At 38.1% G+C, this 13,039-nt stretch overlaps 1 protein-coding gene across 2 annotated transcripts in view; it reads left to right on the forward strand.

Moving 5' to 3' along the window:
- The window catches only part of SPATA48 (spermatogenesis associated 48), a 67,997-nt gene that overhangs the window by 1,394 nt on the left and 53,564 nt on the right, over positions 1 to 13,039 (forward strand). For both annotated transcript variants that reach the window (XR_004183277.1, XM_003895986.5), the window contains exon 2: positions 8,063 to 8,160. Coding sequence is in view for 1 of the 2 variants with exons in the window: in XM_003895986.5 (XP_003896035.2) it covers positions 8,063 to 8,160 (98 nt within the window). In the remaining variant the exon portion in view is untranslated. The remainder of the gene's footprint in view (positions 1 to 8,062; positions 8,161 to 13,039) is intronic.

Raw genomic sequence — 13,039 nt, forward strand, 5'->3', positions numbered from 1 at the left:
TTTACCACAGGGGAATTTATGTATCACTTTGATAATTTTATAGAATTCTCCTTATCTGTCTCTCTGCTTTGAAAGAATTAATTCACTGATGATTATGAAAGAGTTAGTTTTAAGGATTGAAATAAAATGGGAAAAATTTAAGTACTTGAACATAAACTTTTTGGTTCCAATAAGAACAGAAGCTGAAATGAAGCAAACTGCATAAATAGCTCCACAGCCATGGAGGCAGGATTGATGACTCCTTACTGACATCTGCACCATGTGGTTTCTCTGTAAGAACTCCTGTAAATGGAGTTCTTCTAAATGATAAGAAACACCTCCAAAAGAAAGCCATAGGTACTATTTCCTGTATAAAAGCTGTCTGGCAGACAGGAATGTAAAAAGATCAACATTTTTTAGCTTGTGAAAAGGAAAGGACCAGATGCTATAGGAAGAAGACTTTTAAACATTATTCCAAGAAATGATAGGTTGAAGAAATGATTTAGCAAAGCTAACATAGGGCTAAAATGGTGTTAACAGACTTTGCACCACCAAGTCAGAACCAAGTATAGAGCTCATCTATCCCATGTATTTCACTGCCTGAATCGGTGAAACAGAGGAATTCAGAGAACAGGCTTTATACTCAGACTATGTAGCCTTGAACTCTGGCAAAAAACTAAGTTGCTGTACAACCCAGGGCTAGTTACTATTCTCTTTATGCCTGTGTATCCTCACTTGTAAAACTCACCTAAGAGTAAAACTTCATAAGATAATAGTAAGGGCCATTTTATGTAATTCATGTAAAAATACCTAAAATAAAGAATTAATGTCAGATTGTAAGAAGTCCAAAATTTTCAGTTTCTTCATACATAAATTAGGAATAATAGTACTTCTTTTATACATTTGTAAGAATCAAATGAATTAACACTTGTAAAGTGCTTAGCAGAATCCCTGAAACCTGATAAAACATTTCATTAATAGTAGCTATTATTATTAGCTATTAAGAGTTTCAAAAAGTAATACCTGCAATGTGGGGACAGAGTTCAATATAATTTGTCCTAGGCTTTCAATGACTTTGTACATCCTGGAAACAATCATTAATTGTAAATGATAAGTACTTTCAGGTTTTAAACCTAAAAACACATTATTTCTAATACATTTTCATAAAGACGGACATTTCAGAATTAATTTCATCACACACCGGTATGCTCTTCAGTGGACTTTCACAAATATCAAAGAAAGATCATAAAATATGATATTGCTGATTTCTTCTTGCCCCATTCCAAACTTGTGTAGACCTTTTACTGAGTTTAGCACTTCCTTTCTTGATCCAGTTGCCTCTTTTTATCATCTACCAATTAACTCTTCTAAACTTATTCTAATTATATTCAAATCCTTTATAGAACTCTGCCTCTCATTGCAGTAGATAATCCAATCTTTGTTATCACAGAAGAAATAGAGCTTGTCTATTGTCATTTCCTTGATTGTCCTCCGCTTTGGCCTCCTGATATCAATATTGATACCACTTTGTTTGTCTTTCTTTTTTTAAACCATTGTATTAAGTCACATTGCATAACAAAATACTAAAGACTGGGTGGCTGAAACAACAGATATTTTTTCTCATAGTTCTAGAGGCTGGGAAGCCAAGAATCAAGGAATCGGTATATTTGATTGCTGGTGAAGACCTTCTTTCTAGTTTATAGAAGGCTTCTTTCTCCCTGCATCCTCAGAGAGTGCTCTAGTCTCCCTTCCTCTACTTAACACTAATGCCATCATGGAGGTCTTACCTTCTTTGCCTCATCTAAAGCTAATTACCTCCCGAAGGCTTCACCTCCAAATAACATCACATTGGGAGTTAGGCTTCAACACACGAATTTGGGGTGATACAGACATTCACCATAACCATTTATATAGTTAATTAGTATTAAGTAGTATATTCATACTGTGCAAATATCACCACCATCCATCTCTGGGATTCACTTCATCTTGCAAAACTGAAACTCTTTACCCATTAAACAACCCCCTATTTCCCTCCCTGCCAGGAGTTATGGACTCCTGGCAACTACCATTATATCTTCTGTTATCTATGATTTTGACTACTTAAGTTTCCTCACTTAAGTGAAATCACATATTATTTGTCCTTTGTCATTGGCTTATTTCACTTACCATAATGTCCTTCAGGTTCACCCATGTTGTAGCATATGTCCAAAATTTCTGTGTGTATTAGGTCTATTTGGCCTATGTTTTATTCAAGTACTCTATGTCCTTATCGATCTCCTGTCTGGATGTTGTATTCATTATTAAAAGTGAGGTACTAAAATATCCTACCATTATTGTATTGCTGTCTATCTCTTCCTGCATTTATGATTCTCTTGACCTTGGTGAACATTTTTTTGTGACAATTTTCTGTCGGGTACATTATTTAACTCCATTTTATTTGGATTGGTTTCTGAAAATCTATCTTCTTCCTTTGTTTGGAGGATCTTTGCCTGATTCTTCATTTTCCTTGACTGTAGAGGTGTTCGCACATTAGACAAAACAGGCACTTCTTCCATTCTTCATGACCTGGTCTTGAAAATGAGAAGACCTTCACCCTTCAGCCTGGCCAGAGATTTGGGAACCTCTGCCAACTGTTTTCCTTCCCAAGGGAATCTGAGAGATGGGATTTTTGTTCACTTGCTCTATGCTGAGGAGGGGGTGAGCTATGGTGTCTACTAGCCCAAACTCCCATTTCCATTATCCCATAGGCAACTAGACTGTGCCAGATTCATCAGAGTTTCATGATTGGTGAGACAGATACTGTTTTTTGGGGCAGCCCCAGAGAAGCTGCGGTCCTGAATCAACTCTTGGATCTATGATGACTATCTCTAGATCTAGATCTGTGGCATCTACAAGCCCAGCCTGCTTTCTCCGTCTTCCCCCAGGGGGTTAAACTATGTTGAATTTATCAGAGTTCCAGGACTGGTAAGATAAATCCTAGTTCTTTAGGCAACTACCAAGAAGTTGGGGGGTTGAACACATGAGTGAATCAACCTTTTCTAGGGGCTGAAAGCGAGGATTATTTAAAATCTGCTTACTCTGTGCTGAGCATATGGGAGAGTCTGTGCTATCTACCAGTCCAGAATGCAATCTCTGTTCACTCTTGGATCATTAGATTGTACCAAACCCCTCAGGGCTCCAGGACTGGCAAGACAGAAGCCAGTCCTGGGGGGAGCCCCCTTGGAAAAGTTGGGGTGCTAAACATGGGAACCAATCGAGGGGAGAACATCCTGAGTGAATATGGGAGCTAGGAAATCTCTTCCTGATTGTCTGGTACTGCACCAGGGGCAGGGAATCTGCAAGAGGGTGACTCAAATCTCCGTATCAGCTTCAGTGCATCTGTTTTGCATTCTGTCAAGGTGCAGGAGCCTTTCAGTTAGTTTCTGTATTTCTCACAAAGGCAACTTGTTCATGAATTGTTGCCGAATCAGTTTGTTAATTGGGGAGAGGAAGTTCAGAGTTTCCTACTCTGCCATCTTGCTAAGGTCATTCCCCATAAATTTTGTTGTTTAAATTTTCATTTTTCAGCTGAGCACGGTGGCTCACACCAGTAAGCCCAGCACTTTGGGAGGCTGAGGCAGGTGGATCACGAGGTCAGGAGATCGAGACCATCCTGGCTAATATGGTGAAACCCCATCTCTACTAAAAATACAAAAAAGTAGCCGGGCGTGGTGGTGAGCGCCAGTATTCCCAGCTACTCGGGAGGCTGAGGCAGGAGAATGGCGTGAACCTGGGAGGCGGAGTTTGCAGTGAGCCGAGATCATGCCACTGCACTCCAGCCTGGGCGACAGAGCGAGACTCTGTCTAAAAAAAAAAAAACAAAAATCATTTTTCTCAAGATAATTTCCCATTTCCTTTATGATTTCTTATTTGATCCTTTGTTTCGTGGCATCATGTTTAATTTCTATATATCTGTTAATTTTCCAGTTTCCCTTCTTTTGTTGATTTTTAGTTTCATTTCATTTCGACTGGAAAAGACACTGTATGATTTTAACCTTTTAAATTTATAAAGAAGTGTTTTGTGGCCTAAAATATTTTCTATTCTAGAGAATGTCCCATGTGTGCTTGAGAAAAATGTATATCCTGCTGTTGTTGGGTGAATTGTTCTGTTAGGTCAAATTGTTTTATAGTGTTGTTCAAGTTCTGTATTTCCTTATCGATCTTTGTCTGATCATTCTGTTACTGAAAGTGGATATTAAAGTATCCAATAATTATTGTAGCAGTGCCTAGTTTTCTTTTCAATTCTGTCAATGTTTATTTCTTGTATTTTGAATCTCTGATATTAGGTACATATAAATAAAATAGAGAATAGAAAAACAACATGTACAAACAACTAAACCTAAAGTTGTCCTTTCAAAAATCAACAAACATGATCTACTTTAGCTATATTAAGAAAGATAACTCAAGTAAGACCATTAACAAAGGGCATTTTAGGTGTTATGAAAACCTATATATAACCAGTAGATGGTAGAAAATACATGGAGAAGAAGACAAAATACATAGAATGGTTCTTGAATTTTTCTGCTATAATAGTTTTTGCATTCCTTAAAAGCACAATATTATGATATTTTACAATAAAAATAACAGGGCCTATGGGAAAATAGGATTCATGGCAGATGCCCTCAAACTCATATCATTTTATAGGTTACACATGAATCCTTCTCACAATAAAAATATGATCATGGTTTTAAACATTTTAAATTCCTAAGAAGTAAGGAAAATACTATAGTGCTTTCCTTAACAGAAGACTTGACATTTACTTTTTGGTATGAAAGTGATGAAGTGGGATGTTGAGTTATGAAGAAGAGATGAATGGTAGCTCGTCCAAAAGTGATCCTCAGCAATTCACCCTGTTCCTGCATGTGCCTGCCACTCTTGCCAATAAACTCTGTTTACTTCCCATGTTGACATTGGGCCTGGACATTTGACTGGCTTAGGCCAATTATAAGTTAGTAAGCATTGTGCAAATGGAGACTTGATAAGCACTTGCACATTGGGATTAGTCTTCTTCAGAGTCTTCTCTGGGATCTCAGTCGCTATCCTGTGAAAGACAAACCTATGCCCACAGAAACAAATACAAGACACTTGCTGGTATGCCCACCTAAACCCCCAGTTAATGGTCAATACCAACTTGCCAGCCATGTGGGTGAGGCCATTTTTGAACCTTTGCAGCTCTTGAAACTGACAGCACGTGAAAGAACCACCCCCAACTATCTTCTGAATTCCAGGAGAGAATAAGTGGTTGACTTAAGCCATTAAGTTTCAGAATTGTTTGCTTTTCAAATAGTAGATACTGAAACAGAGTGGAGGAAAGGATATCCTCATACTTAGACTTAAATTTGATGACTCTGAGGTGTAATTCATTGTCCAGAGTCCTTCTAATCTGTCTTAACGTTAGAATTCAAGTTTTATTATTCTCCTAATTTCCTGCTTTTTCAAAGCAGTTGTTTGAATGGCTCCAAATAAGATAGATACCACAAAATGCCATCCTGTTGCTCTTGGCACAATAGACTTCTAGAGAGTTTCCTTTGTCCGCTGTGTCACAGACAGAATCATCCTCATGGTTCTTAAAACTGAAATTACTATGGGATTCAGCATTCCTTTCCTCCCTTTGCTTTGGCCTCTCACCTCTATGTCTGTATTAGTTTTCTCTTGCTGCTGTAACAAATTGACACAAACTGGAAAGTTTACAGTGAAGCCCATCAATCACAGTTTTGTGGATCAGAAGTCTGGGGAATGTCATCTGGGTCTTCTCTTTAGAATCTATGATAATAATAATGCCAAAATTGGCCGGACACGGCCGTGGCTCATGCCTGTAATCCCAGCACCTTGGGAAGCCGATGCAGGCGGATTATCTGAGGTCAGGAGTTCAAGACCAGTCTGGCCAACATGGTGAAACCCCGTCTCTACTAAAAATATAAAAATGATCTGGCCATGGTGGCATGTGCCTGTAATCCCAGCTACTCAGGAAGCTGAGGTGGGAGAATTGTTTGAACCCAGGAGGTGGAGGTTGCAGTGAGCAGAGATCGTGCCACTGCACTCCAGCCTGGGCAACAGATTGAGACTCTGTCTCAAATAAATAAATAAATAAAGCCAAGATCAAGGTGTTATCTTGATTCTTATCTAGAGGGTCTGGGGAAAAATCAACTTCCAAGCACATTCAGATTGTTGCAGAATCCAGTTTCTTCCATCTAAACTGTTTATTTCCTCATGCACTGTCAGCCAGGGCACTCTGTCTGCTCCTAGAGGCTACCCATATCCTACTCATGTGATTGCCTCAAGCTTCAAAGTCGACAATGGTGCACTGAGGTCCACTGATACTCTACTCTCTAACTGGCCCTTCTAAACCCACAGACTATCCAGCATCCACTTGTTCTGTATTCCTCCTTTGCAAATCCCCATTGCAGATTCTGTCCCGAGTTTCTCAGTCAAATATTGACTGAATTATCATCAATCATCATCATTATCATCGTCATGAAAATAGTATTACTACATTAGTACTAAAAATACTAATGATATTACAACTACTAATTGTTAATTAGTAAACATGTTGAGCACTTAAACTACATGCCATAGTTAGCTTATTTCTTTGTATTCATTAATTATAGTTTTTATAACTCTGGCAATAGTCATTAAAGGTGAGGAAAATGAGGCTCAGATGGGTCAAATAACTCATGAAGGTCACTCTGGAACCCAAGCAAGTAAGTATATACATACATACATAATATATATACTTGTAAGTATATATTATATATATATAATGTATATACTTGTAAGTATATAAGATCATATATAATATTTATATATACAATATATAATATTAGATAGATGGCATCTGTGATAGAGCTCCACCAGAGTGGCACCCACAGATGACCGTGGAGCTCCTATCCTTCCCTAAGCACCTCTCACAATGCATCTCTCTCTTGCTCCAACATCTCTGTGCTGTCCATCCTGATCTCAAATTTTAACTTTTAAATTTACATTTTGCCAAGTTGGATTAATTCGTGGAACAAAGCTATGAGGTAGAGGACCAAGTCAGAAGCCCCCATGGGATAAGAGAAATGATCTCTATGGAAACTACCAGAGGCACTGCAGTTCACCTATGCTAGTCACCTGCCCAAACCAAAGTAATCAATCTCTCTTATTAAAACCTTTCAAGGGCAATTCATCTGCAGGTTGAGTCCGAGGTTTTCATGCCCTGACCTTGGACTATTTCTTTTGCTTATCTTCTGCCATTTCCTATCTACCATTTTACAATGTGCTATACCTAACATATTTTAATTTCTGTATACATTAATAGGCTCTCACAGAGCAGGACTACCATTGCACATACTGTTTCCCTTCCTGGAACAACTACCCTTCCTCTACTTCTCCTTTTTCATCCAAGTTATGCTTAATTGTCAGGGTTAGATCAGGTGTTATCTTTGAGGAGATGTCCCTAAGCCCCGACAAACTGGTTGGACTAGGTATTCTTAGGTATCCTTCCTATGCACCCCCACAGCACTCTGAGCTCAGCTATTGCTGTATTGTCACACCATATTGATATTATCTACTTATATGTTTGTACTTTCTATTTGCTTATGGATGCCTCAAAACCAGGAGCCCTGTTTTTCATCTTTATATAAAAGCTTCCAATTACAGTGTACCAAATATTTTTGAAGGCTGCTTTTTATATTTGTTAGTTTTTTAGGACTTCTAATCTATCATTACATGAATTATCTGCATAATAACCAGACTCACCTTGTGTCACCACCATCCCCAACATGTCTGTGTGCACATACATCGATGTATAGTACCAAATAGGTATCTTCCAATAATAAGTAAGAAATAACAAGTGATTCTGCACTATTATAATTAGGCTCACATAGAAATTCCAGAGCTATTCTGTTCTCACAGCTAAAAGATCCAGAAAAGTTATTAAATAATCCATTAAAAAATGAATTACAATCACACAGTCTAGCTTCTAACAGTAAATATTTCTGTTGAAAAAGAACTTTTATTGTGTTTTTAACCAAAATCCCATTCATTTGTTTTGTGTTTTCAGGTTGGACAAGCCCGCTGAAAGTTACTCCTTTACAACCTCATCATGAAGGACGCTCAATAAGTCACATATTTACATTTGATGAGGAGGCAACATGTGCAGTAAGATTTTCTTGCTGGGTGTTATTATACAATATATGTAATTAGTTTATTTCATTGTTTAGTTATTAGATATTGTATGCCCTAGATGAATAGCTACTATGTATATAGTTCTTCTTATATTCCAGGTATTGTGCAGACCCTTGCAGTCAATGTATATTATGCATTACCTTGCATTATTCCTACAATACATGGGGTAAGAGTGAGTAGTAGATGCAGCTGGTGCCCATCACAGACTCCCTTCACTGGCAAGTGTGTCTATTCCCAGTAGCAATGAGTGATGACCACTGAAAGGCTAACAGCCACAAGACTACAGGACTGCACCTTCTCATGCTGTCTCTTTCAGATTTTGGTCAGTGACTGACTGACTTCTTAGGGCAACAGATAAATGCTACTCTCCAGCTGAGACTGCATTCTCACTAACTTCTTTTCCTTCTCCTATTCTACTGTCTTCACTCCCCTTGGCCTGAGGGTATTCCCACAGTATATCACTTGAACAACAATCCTGTCTGAATCCCTGCTCCTTAACCAGTAGTGTTGCTATTCTCATATCATTTGAGAAAACAGAAGCCCAATGATGTTGAGTAACTGACTTTTGATAAGACAGATAATAAATATAAAACCAAAATTTTAACGTAAATATTTTTCAGAATTTAAGGAATATGTTCTTAATCATCTTCCTGTGTAGATTTTATAGTCTCTAAATCCTTGGCATTTAAATTGAGATACTTAAAGACTCCTAAGACATACACAGAGATATAAAAACATTTTTTAAAAAAGCTTTATTGAGATATATGTCATGCACCATAAAATTCAGTCCCTTAAAGTGTGCAATTCAATGTTCTTAGAATATTCACAGAGTTGTGCAACCATCACCACAATCTAATTTTAGATTTTTATTACCTCAAAAAAAAATCCATATTCATTAGCAGTAAAGGTATGAATACATTGTAAAGAATCAATTTCCATTTCTGTAACTCCTATATGTATTTCTTCTAAAATTCATCTGTCTGGGAATTTACCCGTATAGTGCCATGTTGATTTCTTTTTTTCTCACTTTTTCCTTCACAATAACCCTTTCTAGTTTACCACAAAGGGAAATGGGGCATACCTCTCACATATTAACAGCTGTACTATGGTACATGGCCATGAAACAAAGAGCATGAGTCATTTAAAGTACATGTCCTCAATGCCTCCTTTACTCAGGATGTCACACACATGGTAGGACTTTATGTTTTTCTTTGTCCTACACATTTTTCTTTTATAAGAAAATTATGGTATTAGAAATAGTGGCAATTTTGTCTGTTCTAGGCTATTCTGAATTTAGACAAAATTCATAATGTGATTGCAAGGGTAATGAAAATTTTTATTTATTAGTTTTACTTATTCTATCTTAAAACTCTTATCAAAAGATCCATTGGTCCTGTAGGTAAATCCTGTGAGAGCAAATCAAAGTGAACCTTATAAGAAATTGAAGACCTCGTTGCCTTTTTAAAAAAATCTGTGCTACAAATTTATGGCAAGATTCCATGCTTTAACTATTTTAAAACTAGAATTCTGAAGTAGGAACTTGTCATGGAAAGGCTTATTAGCATACTTATTTAAATTTAAAATACATTTCGACTTTTTATAGCAGTGAATAAATCTAGGTATTATTTCCAGTAGTGGAAGCTAAGTAATATGGACCAATATTTCCAATGGTAAAACAACTGGATTAATGTTCCTTTTTTCTAATAAGGTAGAGAGAAATTACTAGGCCAACAAGAGGATAGATGCTCTAAAATTTAAGCCTAGCACTTAGGGCCACTTTGATACTGAAAGAATTTGTAATTTTTGAAGAGGCAACCAAAAGTTTGATTTGAACTTTTGGTGGTCTCATAGGAGTAAAAGATCAGAAGCTGGAATGATCCATGAAAAACACCTATGACTGTGGGCTGAATACCTGGACGCCTGAATCCTACAAGTAAGGATAGGTCAATAATAGAAAGCACTTGAACAGACTGCAGCCTAGCTTAATCCAAGTAAACAAGAAAACTTCCAGTCCTGAACTAGGATGAAGGTGATCCTAGACTGCTCTCATTTCCAGAAATCAGACAGAAGTAAACAACATTTTTCTTTGAAGGAAGATATTATCTTATTAAATCTCAAAGTATTTTTATTAAAACTTTTTTTTTTTTTTGAGACAGAGTCTTGCTCTTTTGCCCAGGCTGGAGTGCAGTGGCGCAATCTAGGCTCACTGCAAGCTCCGCCTCCCGGGTTCATGCCATTCTCCTGCCTCAGCCTCCCGAGTAGCTGGGACTGCAGGAGCCCGCCACCACCCCCAGCTAATTTTTTGTGTTTTTAGTAGAGACGGGGTTTCACCATGTTAGCCAGGATGGTCTCGATCTCCTGACGCCGTTCCACCCGCCTCGGCCTCCCAAAGTGCTGGGATTACAGGCGTGAGCCACCAGGCCCAGCCAAAAACTTTTAAAGTGTAATGTTCAACACATAATTAACAGTATCCAAACACATAAGGAGAAAGTACACTGTGAGTGAGAATCAGCAGAAATGAAAGAAAATAGAAACAGACACACATTGAGTCCATACATTGCAAATATGCATAAAATGTTCCAGGAGAAAAAAAAATGAGCTCACAATTTTTGTAAAAAAAATTATAAATTACCAAATGGAAATTAGAAGACTGGGGGAGGGACTGGGCATGGTGTCTCACACCTGTAATCTTAGCACTTTGGGAGGCCAAGGCAGGATCACTTGAGGCCAGGAGTTTGAGACCAGCCTGGCCAACATGGCGAAACTCCATCTCTACTAAAAATACAAATATTACGCCAGGCAGTGGCTCACACCTGTAATCCCAGCACTTTGGGAGGCCAAGATGGACGGATCACCTGAGGTCAGGAGTTGGAGATCAGCCTGGCCAACATGGCAAAATCCCATCTCTATTAAAAATACAAAAATTATCTGGGTGTGGTGGCACATGTCTGGGAGGCCAAGGCAGGTAGATCTCCTGAGGTCAGAAGTTCAAAACCAGTCTGGCCAACATGGCAAAATCCCATCTCTATTAAAAATACAACAATTATCCAGGTGTGGTGGCACGTGTCTGTAGTCCCAGCTACTTGGGAAACTAAGGCAGGAGAATCGCTTGAACCCAGGAGGCAGAGGTTGCAGTGAGCCGAGATAGTGCCACTGTACTCCACGGCTACACCCAACTGACGACAAGAGTGAGGACCTCATCCGAACAAGAAAAGAAAAGAAGAAAAGAAAAAGAAAGAAAGAAAAGAAAAGAAAAGAAAAGGAAAGGAAAGGAAAGGAAAGGAAGGAAAGGAGCGAAAGGAAAGGAAAGGAAAGGAAAGGAAAGGAAAGGAAGGAAAGGAAAGGAAAGGAAAGGAAAGGAAAGGAGGAAAGGAAAGGAAGGAAGGAAAGGAAAGGAAAGGAAAGGAAGGAAGGAAGGAAGGAAGGAAGGAAAGAAAAGAAAGGAAAGAAAGGAAAGAAAGAGAGAGAAAGAAAGAGAAAAGAAAATTGGGGGTAAAAGTAATTCCAGAACTGAAAAATACAATAAACAAAAGAACTTTATAGATGAGTTCAGTGATAGATTAGACACAGTTATAGAGGGAATTAGGGAACTGGTAGATAAATTAGAAGAAACTATGATGAAGCACAAATATACAAAAATATGAAAAATACAGAAGTGAAAGCCACAAAACTAGGAGATATAGGGAGAAAAAAGAACACATGCTTATTTGGAATCCCAAAAGTGTAAGAGAGAAGAAATAGAGCAGAAGCTAAGATACGATTTTTATATCCACTATCCACTGAATGTTTATTTCTGATAGCTCACTGAGGCATCCCCTCACATTCTTTGCTGTACATTGAGGATGAGTTATGGTTCCAAATAAACAAGCCAAAGGTGACAGTAACAGAAGCATTCAGCCCCAGCACCAAGAGTAGTGGCAGAAAAAGTCTCAAGTTAAAGGAGGCAAAACATGGAGAACATAAAAATGGAAAAAGGAAAAATCTGAAGGTTCATTGTTCAACATAGATTATGGTAATTGCATTATTTGGAATCTGGACATCAATAGCCATATTTTGTCAGGTCTTGTTAAATATGAAGAAATTCTGGAAATTGAGGCATTGAATGATGCTGATGGTGTTGTAGAATCTTAACGTGGATAATGCTAAAGTCTTGTTAGTACATAAAGGAAGTTCTACTTCAATGTGATTACTTTTATCAGAAGAAACTAAGGAACATTTAGAGTTAGAAGTAGAGATTCCAACTGAATCAGATTTCAAGTATAGTAAAGATATCAAAGAGCAAACTTAGTCCCTTCTCTATGAAATAGTAGGCACACAACATGTAGAAGACAGCAATAGAGAGAAGATGCACCAGCAAGAAAATAGCCACTCGAAAGTGAAGATAGACAGCAAGGATATTAGGTAGATGATGAATTTGAGTACCTGGAAGTGAAAACATTTTATAAAGAAACTGAAGATACATAACGTGTACAAGTGAGTTTGTAGGAATATAATCAGAAAGTGGAAGAGATACTATATTAGAGAAAATCCTAGATTCCCCTGAAAGATTATGCCATATTATCACGATATAGCATACCAAGATAATAGTCAACAAACATGTGAACTACAGAAAATATGACATAAATTTCAAATACTGCTAGAGAAGATTCAAACACAGGTTTAGAAAAAGTAATTGTCCCTGGCTGGGCGCGGTGGCTCAAGCCTGTAATCCCAGCACTTTGGGAGGCCGAGACGGGCGGATCACGAGGTCAGGAGATCGAGACCATCCTGGCTAACACGGTGAAACCCCGTCTCTACTAAAAAATACAAAAAACTAGCCGGGCGAGGTGGCGGGCGCCTGTAGTCCCAGCTA

Source organism: Papio anubis, chromosome 4, assembly GCF_008728515.1.
Source record: "Papio anubis isolate 15944 chromosome 4, Panubis1.0, whole genome shotgun sequence".
Classification (NCBI taxonomy): domain Eukaryota; kingdom Metazoa; phylum Chordata; class Mammalia; order Primates; family Cercopithecidae; genus Papio; species Papio anubis.